We start from the raw sequence: 23,160 nt of genomic DNA on the forward strand, positions 1-23,160 counted from the left end.
ATGATTACAAGGGGATGATGAAGGGGGGATGTGTGGGATGATAAGGGGATGATGAAGGGGGGATGTGCGGGATGATAAGGGGATGATGAAGGGGGGATGTGTGGGATGATGACAAGGGGATGATGAAGGGGGATGTGTGGGATGATAAGGGGATGATGAAGGGGGGATGTGTGGGATGATGACAAGGGGATGATGATGAGGATGTTAATGACGGGTCTGGATGATGACAGGGGGGGATGAGGTATTTTCCACCCTAGGCTTATACTCGAGTCAATAACTTTTCCTGGGATTTTGGGTTGAAATTAGGGGTCTCGGCTTATACTCGGGTCGGCTTATACTCGAGTATATACGGTATGTAATTAGTGAACAATATTTTACATCTCTACTACCATACATGCCTAACGTATTATGTGATCATAGTTGATTAAAAAAAAAATATACAACAAATATTCTCTATTTGCTCCAGATTATTATCACAGGACAGGCATTTATTGACTTTAATACTATGTGACATTACCTTGGGGTGAAAAAGCAAGTAAAATTATGGCAAACAAGTGAAATATGATGTTTTATTTATAAGTTATAAGTAAACTTTCATAAGACTTAGAGAGAACATGCCAAAGCCTTGAAGAAAAGTTTACAAGCAGGAGCAGTGAGGGTAACGGAGGATAGAAGGAACATGAAGACCAACATTTTCTTTGTTGTTCTGACCAATAGAAGGAAAGGCACAATTTCAATGGAAATGTCATCCACACATCAAGATGGCCCGTCTGCTTTCTTCTATTAGAGAATAAACTGTAACTGCATTCTGCGGTCAGCAGCTGGGTGAGCAGGCATTAGATTCAGAGCTCCAAGTCTCCTATTCTATTACCTAAATTGTACTTTCTAAACACAGTGATTTGTCTTACTGGTATAGAGCAGGGGATTGCGATAAATGCAATCATTTACTGTATAAGTAAGAATTTACCTTAGTTGAAACTTTACTTTAAATGTTTCTGTACGGCTACTCACTGTAGTCTTGGCTTAGAGGTACATGAAAAGGACAACTTTGAGCATAGTCACATGTAGCAGTAATTGTTTTTTTGCTGTAACTACTATTTTTACCACCTATAACTTTCTAATTTTTCTGTATACGGGGCTCATTTTTTGCGCCATGATCTGTAGGGTTTTTTGGAAACACTTTTGCGTATATGTGTGTTACGTATGGGCAGGGAACAGTGAACCCCTAACTCACCCACAGCCACTGTCCCTACCTATTGCTTTTCTTCTCTATGTGACGGATCGACAACCACGATGACAAACCAACACTACTAGAGCAGCGTTGTCAAAATATTAAAATACAAAAACAGTATGAGTCGGGGAACAGCCGGAGGCACACAAACTAACAGAGATACACTAAGACACACACACAGTCAAATCATTGTCAGTCTATCCGAAGTCGGTACCAGGAGATAGCGGAGTACAGGAACACAGAGCAAGAATCAAGGGAAAAGCCAAAGATCAATAAACAAGCAGGTACAGTGGGGCAAAAAGTATTTAGTCCGCCACCAAGTGTGCACGTTCTCTCACTTAAAAAGATGAGAGATGCCTGTAATTTTCATCATAGGTATACCTCAACTATGAGAGACATAATGAGAAAAAAAATCCATAAAATCACATTTTACGATTTTTAACCCCTTAAGGACCATGGGTTTTTCCATTTTTGCACTTTCGTTTTTTCCTCCTCACCTTTTAAAAATCATAACCCTTTCACTTTTGCACCTAAAAATCCATATGATGGCTTATTTTTTGCACCACCAATTCTACTTTGCAGTGACATCAGTCATTTTACCCAAAAATCTACGCGAAAACGGAAAAAAAAATCATTTTGCGACGAAATTGAAGAAAAAACGCTATTTTGTAACTTTTTGGGGCTTCCGTTTCTACGCAGTAAATTTTTCGGTAAAAATGACACCTTCTCTTTATTCTGTAGGTCCATATCATTAAAATGATACCCTACTTATATAGGTTTGATTTTGTTGTACTTCTGGAAAAAAAATCATAACTACATGCAGAAAAATATATACGTTTAAAATTGTCATTTTCTGACCACTATAACTTTTTTATTTTTCCGCATATGGAGCGGTATGAGGGCTCATTTTTTGCACCGTGATCTGAAGTTTTTAGAGGTATCATTTTTGTATTGATCGGACTTTTTGATCGCTTTTTATTCATTTTCAGGATATAAAAAGCGACCAAAAATACATTATTTTGGAATTTTGAATTTTTTTTGCACGTACGCCATTGACTGCGCGGTTTAATTAATGATATATTTTTATAGTTCGGACATTTACGCATGCGGCGATACCACATATGTTTATATTTATTTTTATTTACATGGTGTTTTTTTTATGGGAAAAGGGGGTAATTTGAACTTTTATTAAAGAAAGGGTTAAATCACATTTATTAACTTTTTTTTACAGTTTTTTTTGCTCCCATAGGGATCTATAACACAGCACACACTGATTGCCAGCACTGTTCACTGCAAAGCCATAGCTTTGCAATGATCAGAGTTATCGGCGGTCGATTGCTCAAGCCTGAATCTAAGGACATTTTCACTGCGGTAGTCCCGATCAGCCCCGATGAGCAGCCGGGCAGCTTTCACTTTAGTTCTAGAAGCGGCGTTCAACTTTGAACGCCGCGTCTAAAGGGTTAATAGCGCGCGGCACCGCGATTGCTGCCGCGCGCTATTAGCCCCGGGTCCCGGCATCAGATACATGCCGGGACCGACCCGATATGACACGGGGTCACCGCGTGACCCCGCGTTATATCGCGGGAGCCAGCCAAGGACGTACATATACGTCCTTGTTCGTTAAGGGTTTTTAAAAGAATGTATTTCCAAATGATGGTGGAAATAAGTATTTGGTCACCTACAAACAAGCAAGATTTCTGTCACTCACAGACCTGTAACTTCTTCTTTAAGTGTCTCCTCTGTCCCCCACTCGTTACCTGTATGAATGGCATCTGTTTGAACTTGTTATCAGTATAAAAGATACCTGTCCACAACCTCAAACAGTCACACACCTAACTCCACTATGGCCAGGACCAAAGAGCTGTCGAAGGACACCAGAAACAAAATTGTAGACCTGCACCAGGCTGGGAAGACTGAATCTGCAACAGGCAAGCAGCTTGGTGTGAAGAAATCAATTGTGGAAGCAATTATTAGAAAATGGAAGACATACAAGACCACTGATAATCTCCCTCGATCTGGGGTTCCATGCAAGATCTCCCCCCGTGGTGTCAAAATAATCACAGGAACGGTGAGCTAAAATCCCAGAACCACACGGGGGACCTAGTGAATGACCTGCAAAGAGCTGAGACCAAAGTAACAAAGGCTACCATCAGTAACACAGTATGCCGCCAGGGAGTCATACCATACAGTGCCAGACCTGTCCCCTGCTTAAGCCAGTACATGTCCGGGCCCATCTGAAGTTTGCTAGAGAGAATTTGGATGACCCAGAAGAGTATTGGGAGAATGTCATATGGTCAGATGAAACCAAAGTGGAACTTTTTGGTAAAAACTCAACTCGTTGTGTTTGGATGAGAAAGAATGCTGAGTTGCATCCAAAGAACACCATACCTACTGTCAAACATGGGAGTGGAAATATGTTTTGGGGCTGTTTTTCTGCCAAGGGACTAGGATGACTGATCCGTGTAAAGGAAAGAATGAATGGGGCCATGTATCGTGCGATTTTGAGTGAAAACCTCCTTCCATCAGCAAGGGCATTGAAGATGAAACGTGGCTGGATATTTCAGCATGACAATAACCCCAAACACACTGCCTGGGAAACAAAGGAGTGGCTTCGCGAGAAACATTTCAAGGTCCTGGAGTGGCCTAGCCAGTCTTCATTTCTCAACCCCATAGAAAACCTTTGGAGGGAGTTGAAAGTTTGTGTTGCCCAGCGAAAGCCCCAAAACATCACTGCTCTAGAGGAGATCTACATGGAAGAATGGGCCAAAATACCAGCAACAGTGTGTGAAAACATTGTAAAGACTTACAGAATACATTTGACCTCTGTCATTGCCAATAAAGGATATATAACAAAGTATTGAAATGAACTTTTATTATTGACCAAATACTTATTTTCCACCATAATTTGCAAATAAATTCTTAAAAAATCCGACAATGTGATTTTATGGATTTTTTTCTCCTTATATCTCTCATAGTTGAGGTATACCTATGATAAAAATTACAGGCCTCTCTAATGTTTTACTTTTTTTTTTGCCCCACTGTATCCAGTAAGCAGGAGGTGTCAGCTAAGGTATAACCTTTCACAGACAATGAACTGATCAATGTTCCTAGCTTATATAGGCAGTGATCAGGAATACACCTTCCTAATAGCTAGCAGAGCTGGGAGAATTTATAACAATCATTAGATTGCTAATACTGATCAGTATGATCATTGATCTAGTTCTCTGGTCTGCGAGAAGGCAGACCAGAAAAGAAGACCCTGTGAGACCAGCCAGAGTCAGGTAAGGAAAGCTCTGGCTGCCATTTTGGCTCTTTAGATCTTCACCGTGATGCTGTGGGTAATCAGATGAGCCATTCAAAGCTGCACCATTGCCTCAGATGCAGTGATCAGTATTGATCATCCGCGATTGCTGATGTCCGCAATTACCACCGGGTCCCCTAGAGACAGGTTAAAGGAGGTTATCCTGGGAACAGAAATGGTATTAACTTTCTTCCCTTTCTAGCCATCTCAGTCCCATAACTTCCTTCCCATTTGAAGAAGGTGGGCTGAGAAGGTGGGGTAGGTACTATGTTGCAATTGCCATATTCTGTATACTAGTTTCGGGTCACAAAGACGCTTGGCTGGAAGAAGCAAAACTAATTGCCTTAGTGTAACATCTCCGCACCTTGAGATATTTGCTCTCCTCCCCACAAGGAATTTGTATTCCTTTCTGTGTTGCTGTCCAATAAACAATAAATCCTGAACTTTTGTTTAAGCTATTTGAGTGCAACATTTTTTAAGTGTGGTAAAATAATGATCAGTCATGCTTGATGTCAACTGCCTGATCCTTTTTTTCCCTCAGATAAATAAGCCACTGCCAGAGGAGTTTGGCAGTAGCTCACGCCTTCTCCCTCCATTCAGAACACAAACGATCAGCTGGGCTACCTCCACACCTTATTGAGGATGAGTTGCGTATACAGTGTCGGCAATAAAGATTATAATGAGGGAGGGCCCTCAGAACCCAAGTTTAACACTGTATACAAAACAGTATAGGACTAATTAGATCCATATAACACAGACACATCTTCATGTGGAAGGGTTCTCTCTACATTCACATCCTTATCTTAGCGAAATATTAATTACCTATCAGTCCCTTGGCGCAAATGCATTAACACTGCGTGCTCTCACTAGCTGGCTAACAATTTCAGATGAGATTAAAATGTAAAGCAAGAATGGAGAAGAGCAGCGGAGCTGATTATGACGGAAGCCAAACATTATGACACTAACATATTAGTAGCCTAATCAAAAGCAACCTGCCATGGCCACTTGTGTTATAAGCCATATTATTACAAAGACAGATGTTAGCATGGACCGGACACAGGTTTGTTACTGGTGTCAACAATATAAATAGACGCTTGAAAGAGTCAAGACAAAATCAATGTGTGTTAGATTTTTCTGATGGAACAAATGAGCTTTTCCAATATGGCCGATGCTTTGCTACTGAGGGATATTTATCTGCTATGCATGGCTTGTTAAGATATTTCTGCTTCTTAATTGATCGCCATTGGATGTGTGGACAAAAGGCATAAGAGACACAGTGTTCTATCACAACTTTACATTAACCCTTCTTTTTTTTATAAGCAGAAGACCCCAAAATAAATGAGATATTACAGAGTGCACTCATTATAAATTTCCTCACGCAGAGATTTTTTCATTTGCTAAGAAAAGTATCTGTATAAAATATTCAGCAAATGGCAAGAATAAATGAATAAAATATAAACATAATTTCAACTTTACTTATTGCAAAAAACAGGTCCTATAAATCTGTAATAATTCTGGTGCTTGCTCAGTCTGTTCCGAACTCCTCATTCTGAGTCCTCCGCTCAGGTCAGAATAATGACATTCTTTTTATTGCTTCATTCCGAAATAAAACTTTTATTCTTAAATCTAAATCTAAGGGAAGAAGCCACCAGTATTTTAGATAACATGTGGGATGTGAGAGGACATGTAGCAGATTTTACATCAGGGTCCAGAAGTTTTAAGTTATGCATCTGGAGACTCTATAGAATGTAACTAGAGATAAATATTTAACATTGACAGCCTATCCACAAGATGGTGACGCCAAGTTATTGCAGTGCCGATCCTATTTACATCAATGTGAGCTGTGCTGCAGTAACCTGGTGCCACCACTACACAATGAATGGTGCCAACTGCTTCCAGCCATTCATTGTGTATGTGCCGCAGACGCAATTCTGTCGAAAAGTTGATTGGTGGTAGCATTGCCAATCAGACATTGATGGCCTATCATGTGCACAGGCCTTTAAATGTCCTAAAAAAACTTTTAATGCCATGTAGTACTCTTCTGCCTACGAGGGCCTTCCTTCATCCACCTTATATACCAGTGACATTTTTTGTCACATTTTTTTGCTGCATTTTTTAGAAATGACTTTTTTTTTACATTTCTACCCAACAATGCCATGAAAGTCCATCATGTGTGAACTTAACCTACAAAGAAGATGGAGACATCACAAGTTTATCATTTAATCCCTTCACTAGGGGAAAATGCTGGTGTGCAGATTGTTTTCAACATTCATGATAAACAGCCATTAATTGTATTGTTGAGTTCTCGTATTGAGATGAGCTGTGGTTTTGAAGCACTGTTTTGTCATACACGCGAGTAAGCCTTTAATTTATATTAACTTTGTTATTGTTAAACAAAAAAATTATTTGTGCCATTTTTATTTAAGACAGTAACTGATCGCAAAACAAAGAAACAATATATACACACGAAATGTGTTGATAGTATTGTACTAGTTGTTATGGTAACAGAAATCTAAAAAAAGACATATATGTAAATTACTGTATTATGATCTTCATTTGACAAAGTAGATTATAAAACTGAGTTTATTGTAATTGGTTTTACATAATTTTGTTTTATTTTTTTAGTTACCGAAACGCACAAACTTTTACATTTCCTCTATTTTTTTCAACCACTTGCGTTATAATGCCAGTTAGAGATACACCGATGAGCCATCACATTAGACCACTCATAGGTGAAGTAAATAACATTGATTTCTCATGACAATGGTGCCTGTCAAGGAGTGGGATATATTAAGCTACAAGTGAACAGTCCGCTCTTGATGTTGATGTACTGTGAGCAGAACAATGTGTCAGGATCTGAGTAACTATGACAAGGGCCAAATTGTGTTGGCTAGATGACTGGGTAAGGGCGTCTCCAGGACAGCAGGTCTTGTGGGATATTCCTGGTATGCAGAATTTATTACCTAAGAAAAATGTCCGGTGGGGAGGGTTAGTCGTTCCGGGCTGTCCATTTTCACCGGGAGGCCCTCTTCTCAGCTCCGGGCCTGGCCCCGGACTAGTGACGTTGCCTTGCCGACGATGCACAGGGAAGTCCGTGCGCAGCAGACGTACCTGCGCATGAACGTCCCTGTGCGTCTTCGTCAAGGCAACGTCACTAGTCCGGAGCCGGGGCAGGACCGGTGAAGAGGGCCTCCCGGTGAAAATGGACAGCCTGGAACGACTAACCCTCCCCACCGGACCGTGCCTGCAGCATAGATGGCCCGGACCAGATCACCCTTCCTTCCCACTGAGGGGAGGTGAGTAGAAAACTAAAGAGGGGGTCTGGATGATGACGAAGGCCGCAGTGGTCTTCAACCTGCGGACCTCCAGATGTTTCAAATCTACAACTCCCAGCATACCCGGACAGCCGATGGCTGTCCGGGCATGCTGGGAGTTGTAGATTTGCAACATCTGGAGGTCCGCAGGTTGAAGACCACTGAAAGGGATTGACAGGCGGTGATGATGAAGGGGGGGAATAATTACGGAGGTGATGATGACGAGGGTCTGGATGATGACAGGGGGGAATGATGACGGGGTGATGATGACGGGGGGGATGATGACGGGGGTCTGGATGATGACAGGGGGAGATGATGTATTTCCCACCCTAGGCTTATAGTCGAGTCAATACATTTTCCTGGGTTTTTGAGGTGAAATTAGGGGCCTCGGCTTATATTCGGGTCGGCTTATACTCTAGTATATACGGTATCCTGTAAAGGCAGTTAGCGATGTAACCCTTCATTTCACCGGTCTCACTTATCTAGCATCAAGGACTAATGTGTATTTGCAACAGAGACAGCCAAAGTTCCCGGCTCTTCATCTCCTACAACCAGTTAACCACTTTATGAAGTGTTTATTGAGAGACATAAAGGATGATGAGTCTAAAAATATGATGGGCTATTATCACAACAGTAATTCTAACATTTCCTCCCTAATTCAGCATTCTGTTTTTGTGTATCGGATGTGTTGTGCAGTATCCTGGGTAAATTCTACAGTGGCAGATGCTGCCAACACTAACATAACTCTGATAGTAATCATATTAATAACCATAAAACCAAGCCAGAAGAAAACCTAACATATTCATTACAAATAACAAGTGCTTTGATGCTAAACAGTTGTGGACAAATCATGCTGGAAACACAGAGCAGGATTCTTTTCCCCAAATGTAAATGGAAATCATTCCATATTCCACTAAGAGAATATAAGGGAGAGGGAAAGGTCCTTCATATGTGACCTCTATGACCAGAGTATTCAGTATTTAACACCTATTTATTTCATATCTAATTGAGCTCTGTCTTTTTTAACCCCTTAATGACAATGGACCTAAATGTACGTCATTTTTTATTTTTTTTTAAATGAACTGGTGCCAGTAAGTAAAACAGATTTGTAAATTACTTCTATAAAAAAAATCTTAATCCTTTTAGCACTTATTAGCAGCTGTATGCTACAGAGGAAATTCTTTACTTTTTGAATTTCTTTTTTGTGTTGTCCAAAGTGCTCTCTGTTGACACCTCTGTCCGTGTCAGGAACTGTCCAGAGCAGCATAGGTTTGCTATGGGGATTTTCTCCTGCTCTGGACAGTTCCTGATACGGCATCAGGTGTCAGCAGAGAGCACTGTGGACAACACAAAAAAGAAATTAAAAAAATATTTTCCTCTGTAGCATACAGCTGCTAAAAAGTACTGAAAGGATTAAGATTTTTTAATAGAAGTAATTTACAAATGGCAACACGAGGTGAGCTCCTCGCACCCAGCGCGCGGTCTCCGGTTCCATCCAGCCAGCGGTGAGGACTATACCATCTCCAGCGCTTTCCAGCGCCAGCAGCTTCTCTGCATCCTGCGACCATCGGCGCCTGCCAGCGCCATTAGCTAGAAGCGACCGCCACCGCTCCTACTCGGACTTTGCTGGATCAAACTGTTAACATCTGGGACCGCTGCACAGAGGACCCAGTGCACTAAAACCATCTAGGCACTGTGGTAACAACACCTACTGCCCGGGTTGCCACTACAAGGATCGGTAACATAATTCTGAAACTGTTACAAACTGTGTAATATTATAAAAAAGGATACATTTGACTTTGAACATTTAAATGAGGGAAACAATCCCTTAAGCACTTCAGTTGTATCTTGCTTATCTTGTGCAGTTGGTGTGTGCTTGTTACACTAACAGGCTATACCTGTTACACATCAGAAGCCAATTTTATGCCAGTGACATTGTTATAATCTATGCATAATTATTATTGATTGATAGCTTTTATTGTATATGTTCTCCTCACATGGGCCCTGTGAGAAGTAACTAATCTTAATTTACACATATGTTATTTTAATAAATTGCTGACTATTATTATTGAAGCACGATTCAGAGATTAATTTATTTATATATTTACACTTACCTAGAAGGTCCGGGCTACTTTTTACTTTTGGTTTCCCTTCTTGAGCAATTAAGGTATGTATAGTTGCATGCCCTAGTTTGACCTCGGTGTGTATTAGTAATTGTGAGCTGCACATACATTTATTTATTTTTTCTTTTCTTTCTAATTTACAAATCTGTCTAACTTTCTGGCACCAGTTCATTTGAAAAAAAAAAAGTTTTCCACCGGAGTACCCCTTTAACGCACCATGATGTACATTTGCCCTCTGCCATGACCGCGAGCACCGGACCAATGTTTGCATCATGCATGGCAGGTCCCAGCTGCTATCAACAGCAAGGGACATGCCGGTAATGGCGGACATCCGCAATCGTGCGGATGTCTGCCATTAACACCTCAGATGCCGTGATCAACACAGATCACGGCATCTGCAGGAGTGCGGTACTCTAAATAGATGATCGGTTCGCCCGAAGCGCTGCCGCGGGGATCCGATCATCCATAATGGCGGACGGAGGTCCCCTCAACTGCCTCCGTCTGACTCCAGGGGCCCTCTGCTCTTGTCTGAGTTCGAGCAGACCAGAGCAGAACAACACTGATAATACTGATCAGTGCTATACCCTATGCATAGAACTGAACAGTATTAGCAAAAAATGATTGCTATAAATAGTACCCTATGGGGACTATTAACCCCTTAAGGACCAAGGACGTACCGGTATGTCCCGAGTCCTCTCCCTTACTATAATGCAGGGGCCACGGCGTGGCCCCGCGTCATAGCGGGTCGGGCCCGGCATCTAACAACGTCCGGGACCCATGGCTAACAGCGCGCGGCACTGATTGCGGTGCTGCGCACTATTAACCCTTTAGACGCAGCACTATTAACCCTTTAGAACGCCGTCTCTAAAGTGAAAGTAAACCAATGCCGATTAGCTCAGGGAGCTGTTCAGGAATGCCGCAGTGAAATTGCGGAATCCCAAACAGCTGTAGGACAGCCAGAGGGTCCCCTTACCTGCCTCCTGTAGTCCGATTGCAGAATGACTGCTCAGTGCCTGAGATCCAGGCATGAGCAGTTAAGCGGCAGAATCATTGATCAATGGTTTCCTATGAGAAACCATTGATCAATGTAAAAGATCAGTGTTTGCAGTGTTATAGCTCCCCTATGAGAGCTATAACATTGCAAAAAAAAGTGGAAAAAAAAGTGAATAAAGATCATTTAACCCCTTCCCTAATAAAAGTTTGAATAACCCCCCTTTTGCCATAAAAAATAAAAATAAACATGTGGTATCGCCATGTGTGGAAATGTCCGAATTATAAAAATATATTGTTAACTAAACCGCACGGTCAATGGCGTACGCGCAAAAAAATTCCAAAGTCCAAATTAGTGTCTCTTTGGTCACTTATTAGATCATGAAAAAATTTATACAAAGCGATCAAAAAGTCAGATCAATACCAAAATGGTACCGCTAAAAACTTCAGATCAAGGCACAAAAATTGAGCCCTCATACCGCCCCATACGTGAAAAAATTTAAAAGTTAGAAGATGACAGAATTTAAACACATACATTTTCCTGCATGTAGTTATGATTTTTTCCAGAAGTACGACAAAATCAAACCTATATTAGTAGGGTATAATTTTAATCGTATGGACCTATAGAATAAAGATAAGGTGTCATTTTACCAAAAAATGTAGTGCGTAGAAATGGAAGTCCCCAAAATTGACAAAATGGTGTTTTTCTTCAATTTTGTCGCACAATGATTTTTTTTTCCGTTTCGTCGTAGATTTTTGGGTAAAATGACTGATGTCACTGCAAAGTAGAATTGGTGGCGCAAAAATAAAGACATCATATGGATTCTTTGGTGCAAATTTTGTTATGATTTTTTAAAGGTAAGGAGGAAAAAACTTAAAGTGCAAAAACGGAAAAACCCCTGGTCCTTTAAAGTGTAAAAAAATAAATAAAGGAAAACAATGTGAAAAATCCCCTCCCCCCAATAAAATGTAAATCATCCGTTTTTCCCATTTTCCCCACAATAAAAAAAGAGTCAAAAAAATAATGAATAAACAAATTTGGTATCGCCGCGTGCTTAAAAGTCTGCACTATCAAAATATATTGTTAATTATCCCGTACGGTGTAAATGTAAAAAAAATTATAAAGTCCCAAATTGCTGCATTTTTGTCACATTTTATTACAAAAAAAATTTATAAAAAATTTATAAAAAGTAAAACCTAAGCAAAAGTTCACGGCAGATCAGGGCACAAAAAATTTGCCCTCATACGGCCCTGTACACAGAAAAATTTGAAAGTTATAGGTGGTCAAAATACCGTATATACTCGAGTATAAGCACCCCTCGGCTTATACTCGAGTGAACTATCCGCTCTCAGTGGTCTTCAACCTGCGGACCTTCAGATGTTTCAAAACTACAACTCCCAGCAAGCCATCGGCTGTCCGGGCATGCTAGGAGTTGTAGTTTTGAAACATCTGGAGGTCCGCAGGTTAAAGACCAATGCTCGGGCCTTTGTCATCATCCAGCCCCCCCTCCCCCCTTTAGTTTTGTACTTACCTCCACTCGGCGGGACGTTCGGGTGAGCTGGTCCGGGCCATCTGTGCTGCAGGACCATCCGGTGGGGAGGGATAGTCGTTCCGGGCTGTCCATCTTCACCGGGTGGGCCTGTTCTCCGCGCTTCGCGCCCGGAATAATGGCGTTGCCTTGACGACGACGCACAGGGACGTTGCTCATGAATGTCCCTGTGCGTCGTCGTGAAGGCAACGTCATTACTCCGGGGCCGGGCGCGAAGAGTGGAGAAGAGGCCCACCCGGTGAAGATGGACAGCCCGGAACGACTATGCCTCCCCACCGGACGGTCCTACAGCACAGATGGCCCGGACCAGCTCACCCGAACGTCCGAGCGGAGGTGAGTACAAAACTAAGGGGGGGGGGGGAGGGGGGGGGCTGGATGATGACGAAGGCCCGGGCAGTGGTCTTCAACCTGCGGACCTCCAGATGTTTCAAAACTACAACTCCCAGCATGCCCGGACAGCCATCGGCTGTCCGGGAATCCTGGGAGTTGTAGTTTTGGAACATCTGGAGGTCCGCAGGTTGAAGACCACTGTTAAATCAGACATTGACAAGCGGTGATGATGAAGGGGGTGGTGTGGGATAATGACAGGGTAATGATGAAGGGGGGGATGATGAAGGGGGGATGATGAAGGGGGGATGATGACAGGGTAATGATGAAGGGGGATGATGCCAGTGGCCGGGGAACCAATGCGCTCGCTCCCGCATGTCTGATTGACAGGCAGGGAGCGAGAGCAGCCTAACTGAAAAAGGACCGATTGCCACTCCAAAATCAGTCCTTTTTCAGTGGCCGGTTTTTTAATGTAAATTAAACCTTTTTAATAAAAAAAAATAATAATAAAAGTATATTAGATATATGTTGTAGTACATAAGTACTATAACATATCAAAAAATAAAGTTGGTGACAGTGCCCATTTAAGGGGTTAAACTATGAAATAATAGTTGCTCTTACATTTGTATTGTAAGAAAGTTCCACTTTAGTTCTTACATTTAATATTACAAAGTAAAGCTATAATAAAGTAATGGACTCTACCTTTTTGGTTACAGGTGACATACCTCTTGGGTGGCACTATGGCACTAGTCACAACCATAACGAATCTGTGTCTATTAAAGCCTAGTAGCGCCTCAAAACTTATCAGCTGCTGTATGACATGGTGGAAGTTGTATAATCATTCCAGTCAGACACAGTGCTCTCTGCTGCCATCTTTGTCCATGATAGGAACTGTCCAGACCAGGAGCAAAACCCCACAGCAAACCTCTCCTGCTCAAAACAGTTCCTGATATGGATAGAGATGGCAGCATAGAGCACCATGTCTGACTGGAAAGACTACACAACTTCCTCCAGCTCCTCTAACAGATTATAGTACTGAAAGGCTAAAGATTTTTAAATAAATGTAATTTACAAACTGTTGATTTGTAAAAAAAAAAAAAAAAAAAAAATTGTTTTCTCTAGAATACCCCTTTAAGTAAAAAAATCCTCTGTATTAAGAGACACAATTTCCTGGTGCACTGTCCATGCAACCAACTTAGGAATCTGTTCTAGACTCAAACTAAAGTAGGTTGCTAGTGCATGTTGTGTTAAATCTGCTAGGATGCTCCGACTAAGCCAAGCCCATAGTGTCGGAAGGCTAAGAACAGTGAAAATAGTTATTGTGCAAAAATTTGCTGTTTTTATTTTCCCTAAAATTTTTTATTAAAGGAGCTATTTCATACCAAAAAACTTATCAAATCTTATATCGCAGGGGTAGGGGTGGGGCCACCGCAATCTCCTGTACAGAGCCCCAGCTCTCCCCAGAAGCGGCACATCATGACCATTGCCCGAAGCGGAGCCCGCCACGCCCCCTCCATATATCTTTATGGGAGAGCCGTTTGGCTATCTTCCCATAGAAATATCTCCCATAGAAATATATGAAGGGGGCGTGGTGGCAGGAGATCTTGGGGGGGGGGGGGGGGGGGCAGCACTCAGACCCCCCACAATCTAAAACTTATCCCCTATCCTGTGGATACGGGATCATTTTTTTTTGTATGAGACTGCTATAACATATAACATATAACAAAATGTCCCCCAATATGTATAAATACAGTACAGTGGTCCCTCAACATACGATGGTAATCCGTTCCAAATGGACCATCATTTGTTGAAACCATCGTATGTTAAGGGATCCGTGCAATGTAAAGTATAGGACAGTGGTCTACAACCTGCGGACCTCCAGATGTTGCAAAACTACAACACCCAGCATGCTGGGAGTTGTAGTTTTGCAACATCTGGAGGTCCGCAGGTTGAAGACCACTGGTATTGGAGGTTATACTCACCTGTCCCCGCCACTTCGGACATCACCGCTGCCCTGGATGTCACCTTCCATCGCTGTCGCCACGTCCCCGGGGTGTCCCCGACGCTTCGGCAAGGCCTCTGCTTCCCCGGCATCCTTGCTCTCCGTCGCCGCCATCACGTCGTTACGCATGCCGCTCCTATTGGATGACGGGACGGCGTGTGCAGCAGCGTGATGACGATGGAGAACGCTGACGATGCAGGGGATCCCGAAGAGGACGCGCCAGAGCCCCGAGGACAGGTAAGTGATCGTCAGCGGACCACACGGGGCACCGTAAACGGCTATCCGGTGGCAGCTGAAGCAGTCTGCGCTGTCGGATAGCCGTTAATGCGATGGCCCTGACATACAAAAGCATCGTATGTTGATGCTGCCTTCAACATGCGATGGCCTCTGAGAGGCCATCGTATGTTGAAATGATCGTATGTCGGGTTATATATTTGGCCTCATATTGTATATATATTGTTTTTATTTTACATAGCATTCCAGCCCCTTTAAAAGCATGCACACAGCTGCAATGTTGTGGTTTATCAATGTGAATTCATTTCGAAGCGTAGTAGTAACACAAATGCAGTGAAGTAAGCAGCAAGTCAGATGCACATATTGATCCAGATGTTCTGTGAGCCTAGACAGTGGGGACCTCTCATCTTCTAATTTCTTTATGTTAGTGCAGTAACAGGAAGGAGGAATTCATCCACTAGCGGAGAGGACAGTGGGATGCAGACAGATGGGCTCATTTAAGCAGAATCGACATTTTCACAGGTAACTGCTTTCTCCTGGAGGAGATAGATGAGACCCAATGGGCCGTCTCTTCGCTGCTTTGCCTAATTTTGCCTGACACTTTGACCATTTCACAAGCCTGCATAAAGCACTGTTGGCCAACCATCAAAAACAAATGATTAGACCAAATGCTCATTGTAGCCCTCTGAGGAGAGAGACAATATATCCCATGTAAAAGAAATCACCTTTTGGTGGTTTCGCCTGCTTTATGATTGCAGCCACATCTGCTCTCTGCAGATCCACTGCCTTGGAACACTTCCATTATCCCAGAAGCTGCGGAGCTTTCTAGATGAATGCGATGAAGCTGACAAACAAATGACAAAAAGGACCAATAACAATAAATGATTATGAAGGAATGGCAAATTATCTGCGATAAATCAATCAAATACAATCTTCACAGATACAGCAGACCTGCATGTATTCCCTACAGCTCTATGATGTGCCATTCCTCTGTTATTCCTCCTGAAAACGTATGAATAAATTGACAACTGCTGGTATGCTGTTTATGCAACTCTCATTCAAGTAAATACCCCTTTAAAGGAAGGGGTGTATTTCTGACACAATATTTTTTAAAGGCACGTGTAGTCATTAATCAGTCACAACATACTGCATGTCCATATAGCAGCATACTGTAGTTTAAGCATGCCTGCACTTTAAATGGGCACTCTCATGAAAACAAATGTTTGCTATTGCACTCCTTATGGTAAATGAAAAATCTTTCTGATGTACTTTGTTTAAAAAACAATGAAGTCTTCTATGTTTTATTTGTGTTTAAAAAAAAGCTGCCACTAGGTGTGTACCTAATTGTCCAGGGCACATTTCTCCCTATCTTTTGCACAGACTTTGGACTCCTGCTGGCCTGGTAGTAGTCCAAAATCAGGAAATGCAAGTGTGCAGCCTTATCCAGTCATAGCTCATCTCTCACTGAACTGCTCTGGGCTGTGTGTAGCAGAGTGAGGGAGGAAGTTCTCCTCTGTATGGCTTCAGATGATGTCACGCCTGCTTGGTAACTAACCTTGCCAGTCTGTGAATCTAATTTAAAAATAATAAAAATAAAAGGCAGAGGGTGGTTTATCATGATGGGGGTAGTGAACTGGGAGGATTATAAAATGTAACAAGATCACGAGAGGTAATCTTTAAAGTGGCTTGCTGTCATGTGTGTGAACATAGGAGTTGGATGATTTCCGGCCATCATTTATACTTGCATATGGCATTTTTAATCATAGTAAAAGAAGAAATATAGTGGCACTCACCCATCTAAAACTAATGCATTATTTATTTAATCCACAAAAACTAGCTTGGAGGCAGAGAGACACGTTCAGCTGGAGCTGACTGAGGGACCGACCGTTTTGCAGGTTCCTGATTCTTTCAGTTGGAAGAAAGAAGAAACAACTAAATGGTCCATCACTGTCAGTCACTCTGCCTCCCGACTTGTTTTTGTGGATTGAATCATTAAAGCATTGAAGTTTTAAACGGGCGAGTGCCGCTATATTTTTTCTTCTACCATTTTTGGCTGAACTTTGCTGTTTATTAGGGTTGTAATTTTGTCTGCATGCTGCCCGTGCTATAGTAGTGGCATGTATAATCAGTTTCCCTCTCTACAGGCTCCATCTTTCATTTTCATTTGTCCCTGAGCTAGTGGTTGGAGGCTTGCTGCAACAATGTCTCCCACACACTGATTTGTATGTGTACGGGAGACAAATGTGCCATATTTCTAAAGCCCACCCTCAGACGCAGCAGCAGCATGAAGGCCATTACAGAGCAGTACTGTACAGTGTAAGCTAGAAATGAACACTGCAGTGAAATATAACCCTAACAACAAAATATAACACTAACAACAACTATTAGCATATTTTTGCCTCTTTCACTCTGCGGCTAACTTCTCCTCCACCTTCCACTCTCCAAAGACTTCTATAGGCACATGTAACCTGATGCCTCAGTGAGCTGTTGTTCGTCTGTAAACACATACAGTACATGGTTATTATATGTCCCAAATGTTTGAAAATGAGTTTCTACATAACCAAAGATTTTCATAGGGTTTTATAGTGTTTAAAGCTTTTCGTAGCAGAACTGTGCAGGATTCAGGTGAAGCAGAAGCAATATGGAAGCTAAAAGGCAGCCACATCACATGTGAAAGTGGCATAATTAACATAAAGCAAAATTTTCGGACACCCGCCATATGTCTAATGTCTACACCGATTAATATTTTATTTTTTTTGGAGTACTACACCAAGCACTTCAGACTCTTCCCTAATCTCTTACCCTAATATAACACTGTTACTTATTGTCTGCAGCTCATTATATCCATGAGATTTATTCATGGTCAATTATGTGGAATCGCTATGAAAATAATAAGAGGAAATGTGATAAATAAAAAAAATATACATTATTATTATAATAATAATACACCATGTGCTAGGTCTCAGTAATAGCAGTCGAGTTTAAAATATTCCTTTTGAGTGGGATTCACGGTTTGCATTACTGTGGATTTTGTGACAATCAGAATGAATGTTCTTCTCAGAGTTTGGAAAAGGTCAGGGATCAATCCTATAGCAGCAGGCAGACATCTCCTTGCAGAATGAATTGTGCCTTTAATCAATTCAAAGGAATGACACAAGGAATATTCCAAGCCGGTTAATTGGGCATTTTAGATCTGGAGAGAGATGGCTGGCACAGTTCATTTATTTTACTATATAAATGTAGGTACAATTACAAAGCCCTAAATGTAGTCTCTTGAGTTTAGAGACATAATTTGTGATTCCTCTATTAATAAAACATGTTTAGGCCAAGGCTGAAATAAATTACAGACATCAATTACAGGTACTGTATAGGCTATTATTAGTCATATAAGAGAAAATGCACACAGCCATGGAGCTGATTAATCACTTATCTGACATACGTACTGACCTAATAGTATTCTCATTGATATCTATAGCAAGAATGGACAGGGCATCCGCTTTTGTGATCACTTTCCATTAAAGGGGTTGTATGTTATATTTCTGGATAAGATCAATTCTTTAGTTGGCCTCGTATAACAATGTTATGATGCCCCCTGGTGTTCTTTTGAATTGCTTTCAGAAATTCTTCTTATGTCTCTATCGTCAGTGGTCACACATGCTCAGTAGCTCAGTCCACTGCTAGATCCTCTAATTCAAGGACTGTTCTTAAGTATTCCAGGCCAAAACTTTTTTTTATATATCAACTGGCTCCGGAAAGTTAAACAGATTTGTAAATTATTTCTATAAAAAAAATCTTAATCCTTCCAATATTTATTAGCTTCTGAAGTTGAGCTGTTGTTTTCTGTCTAACTGCTCTCTGATGAGTCACGTCACGTGACATCATCATTGAGCAGTTAGACAGAAAACTTCAGAAGCTAATAACTATTGGAAGGATTAAGATTTTTTTAATAGAAGTAATTTACAAATCTGTTTAACTTTCCGGAGCCAGTTGATATATATAAAAAAAGGTTTTGGCGGGAATACCCCTTTAATGTTGAAAAAGCACTTTGAAAAAAAAATGTCCCCTACTGTATGTAATTGACCCCTAAGTAGCCCTCTGGGCCTGCTGCATCTTCAGGTAGTCACTGCTGCTCTAGGCTGTATTCATGCCTACTCGACCTTGACAGACCTGGTCTCTCCAACGTTACTGCTCTGCCCCCTCTGCATATTCAAATCTTTTGTTTCCCAGAAGAAGCTTCATGTCTGGAGATAGCGCAGCTTCTGGGCCTGTGTCGGATTTGAATGTGCAGAGGGAGCAGAGCAGTGAAGTCAGGACGGCCTAGGTTGTCAATCATGCTCAAGTAGGCGTTAATACTTGGGGGTCATAATCATACGGCGTGGGACATTTTCAAAGTTATGTTAGGCATTATGGAGAACGGAATTGGGACATGGTAAGAATACTGCTTTTACCATATATAACATGGTGCCAACAGTTATATAAGGTAAAATCTGCTGACAGGTTCCCTTTAAAGAGACTAGGTGTGTGCCGCCATATCTGCCATAAGTGACATAGATGCTTCTCAGAATGATGTATCACTAACTGAACAGCAGTATACTGTACTGTGCAATAGTCCTCTCCATGTGTGCATGCTCGATAGTCCACAATATTACCTTTAATATCTAATTGTGGAGCAGCCCTTATAAAGTGTGAGGAATATGCAGTAAGTCAAGTGAACATCTGATCATCTGCCATTTGTTCAACCACTGCTCCATTCACATGGGGGACAGAACCCATTTTCACAGTAGTAGTCCCTGTGGTCAGACACTTAGCTTAGGGTAATCCCTTTAAAGGGGTACTCTGCCTCTAGACATCTTATCCCCTATCCAAAGGATAGGGGATAAGATGTCAGATCGCCACGGTCCCGCTGCTGGGGAGCCCTGGGATCCCCGCTGCAGCACTGCGCTATCATTACAGCACAGAGTGAGTTCGCTCTGTGCGTAATGACGGGCAATACAGGGAACGGAGCATCGTTATGTCATGGCTCCGCCCCTTGTGACATCACGGCCCTTTCAATACAAGTCTATGGGAGGGGGCGTGGCAGTCGTCACGCCCCCTGCCATAGACTTGCATTAAGGGGTCGGGCCGTGATGTCACGAGGGGCGGAGCCATGGCGTAACGCTGCTCCCCTGTATCGCCCGTCATTACGCACAGAGCGAACTCGCTCTGTGCTGTAATGATAGCGGGGTGCCGCAGCGGGGATCCCGGGGCTCCGCAGCTGCGCGACAGCGGCGATCTACTAGGGGCGGAGTACCCCTTTAAAGGACATTCAGCCCATGGGAACCAGCAGATGATGCTATATCAGATTTTTGGATAAAGAGAGTTAAGACTAACTGCAATAAGGAAACTAAAGTTAATTATGTCAAACACTAAAACAGTTAAATGTAAATCTTATTCTTACAATGGAACTCTCAGAGAGTCCCTATTACCATTCTTTCCTAAAAGAAGCCGTCAATCAGAAAACTGTCATTATATTGTGAAATAAATGTTGGAATAAAACCATTATATAGTAATTAATATGTAGCACACAAAACAGTGACTAATGAGCAATAAACATCATTGATTTACAAAAGGATATCAATGATAATGTCAGACAGGTCATGGTGCCGCGGCTGGAACTAAATGGGTGCTTTATGCTAAGTAGTGGACCCAGATCATCATCATTCTGAAATGTTGGACCAAGAAGCAGACATATTTTATAAAGCTATTAAAAAATATAGAAACATTGAACTTTCAATCAGGGAATAGCACACTAATGCCAACCCCCGGCACCATTTACAGAGATAATCAATTGTAGCACACAAAACAGTGACTAGCAATATACATTGATTTACAGGATATCAGTGATACCATCAGACAGCTCATGATGCTATAGCTAGAACAAAGCGGGTGCTTTATCCGTATTGGTTGACACAGATCATCATCATTCTGAAATGTTGGCCTGTAAAGCAGATATACTTTATATAGCAATTAAAACATTAGAGTCTGACACTCTGATGCCAACACCCAATACCATTTACAGACATAATCAATTGTAATACAACCCTAAAATTTGTTCCATGCCCAAGGACATTTAGCAGAAGGTGCATAAAGCGGCGGAATTTAGTGAGCTGAACGAGAACCAGCTGTATACATATGTAAAGGAATAATCCCGATGCCAGTGACCTCCACTGTCCAGACTCTCTGTTCACATTAACTTCCAAAATTTGAGCTATACGTCTGAATGGCTGTATATCTGAGCAGGCAACTCTCCAGGTACTAATGCTGGCCAAGTATAGGCTCTGAGATTCAATGAAGGAAGGACAAACTGACCTTCAAGGATGCTCGGCATCTAACTGATTGCCGACAGGAGGGAACTAATTAGAAGATTAAACACTTGTATTTAAGCCAGGCTTCAGATGCAACGCTGCAACTTTCAAAGCAAGCGACAGGAACTCTTCCTTTTATTAAACAACAGTTAGGAAAAAAAAATGTTCAAAGCAAGAGTTAATTAATTCCAGCCTTCAGTAAATGAGAATTCACATCATTTCATTCTGTCAACACATGCATAGGGAACAGAAATACTGTTTATATATCAGAGACACGGGCCTCATCGATGTCTAGGAGCACATTCACCGCACTCTGGGACACATCACCGAAGACACTGCCACCAGAAGGATACTTCCCTGGTGACCCTACTGATCAATTTGTCATGGGATGAGTGACAAACCAAGCCTTTTTCTTTTTCCACTTTGGCTTTCATTACAAGCTGCAAGAATCATAAAGTTGCATGGTGAATAATTATTTGCTTGGCGGTGTGTAAATATTTGTTCTAGATCCCATGAGAGAATTCAGCAGCAAAATAATTAAATACACAGCATTAAAATATTCCCACCCACAAGTATAATCAGATACACCAGAAGAAAAAAGCTTTTCTTATTAAAGAGCCTGTCCACTTATGACAATCCCAATGAAAAACTGATCACGGAGGGTCTCTCTGCTGGGACCCCTTCCAGTCAGCTGTGATCTGTAATTGAATGAAGTGGACCAATACAAAATTCTTATTACTGTAAGAATTAATCCAGAAACCAGCAGTGGAGAGAAAAAAAGGAGAGACTGTAGAGGTAGATTTTTTTTTGTCCCATCAATCGCAAAGTGTGCCATAGGGTTATTTGCTTTGGCTATTCATGTTTTTTCTTTACGGCTTTTGTTTTTGCTTCAACGTCACCGTCCCCAGAGGGACATTCCTGCCCCCAGGGAGGGAGAAGATATGAAGTTTGTAAGTCTCCCCTGCCGCCCCAGTAAATACTCCCCTGGGCAGGGAGCTATACTTACCTATACCTGTCCCGTCTTCGTGTGACTGACAGCCCATGTCATCGCTCTGCCCCATCTGCTTATGGAGCAGAGTGGTGACGCAGGCTGTCAATCATGCTATCTATATGGTAAAATCTGATGCCGAGTTCCCTTTAAAGTATAGAACATTTAAAGCCTGTACAGCTCCGAAGGAAGGAGGTTTTTTTCCACTAACCCCAAGAGACTATTCTCTGGAGAACAAAATCCCTGGAGTTCCAGTTTACTATGTAACAAATCTGCTACTTCTAACCAAAAGGATTGTATGGCTGTGTATCGCTATATCATCTGTTGCACCTAGTGCAGTTGTTTAAGTTATCCACACAAGTCTCACTGGAATCAGGTATTATCGGTGTAACCATTTAGTCCGTATAGGTTGGTCTCTCGCACTTATACTTAGACTGTAGACCTCCAAGTAGAGGCCAATTCCTCCATGTGATGATAATTCTCTTTAAATAGAACTTTATTTAGCAGTGTGTGTGGGGGGGAGGTGAGATACCTAAAGCAACTGTTTAGTTTCCCTGCAGTAGTATCATTGGCCATTAGAGAGGTTGTACCAACTCACAAAGTTATTCCCTGTTTACAGAATGGAAGATAACTATCTGATCTTTCCTTACAATCTTGAGAATGTAGCCCCGAGTCTCCTATTAGTGGTGGGTCCTGCATACATGTCACTGTTCTATTCATTCTCTATGGGCGCCACAGAGATAGTTGAATGCTGTA

At 41.8% G+C, this 23,160-nt stretch overlaps 1 protein-coding gene across 8 annotated transcripts in view; it reads right to left on the reverse strand.

Moving 5' to 3' along the window:
- Positions 1 to 23,160, reverse strand: part of SPAG16 (sperm associated antigen 16) — a 1,122,606-nt gene that overhangs the window by 211,187 nt on the left and 888,259 nt on the right. The window contains exon 16 of one of the 8 annotated variants that reach the window (XM_056536063.1): positions 17,509 to 17,567. The exons of the other annotated variants lie outside the window; for them this stretch is intronic. Coding sequence (XP_056392038.1) covers positions 17,524 to 17,567 — 44 coding nt within the window. The 3' untranslated portion in view covers positions 17,509 to 17,523. Of the gene's footprint in view, positions 1 to 17,508; positions 17,568 to 23,160 lie in introns of those variants that run through there. 8 annotated transcript variants of the gene reach the window in all.

This window comes from Hyla sarda, chromosome 8 (assembly GCF_029499605.1).
Source record: "Hyla sarda isolate aHylSar1 chromosome 8, aHylSar1.hap1, whole genome shotgun sequence".
Classification (NCBI taxonomy): domain Eukaryota; kingdom Metazoa; phylum Chordata; class Amphibia; order Anura; family Hylidae; genus Hyla; species Hyla sarda.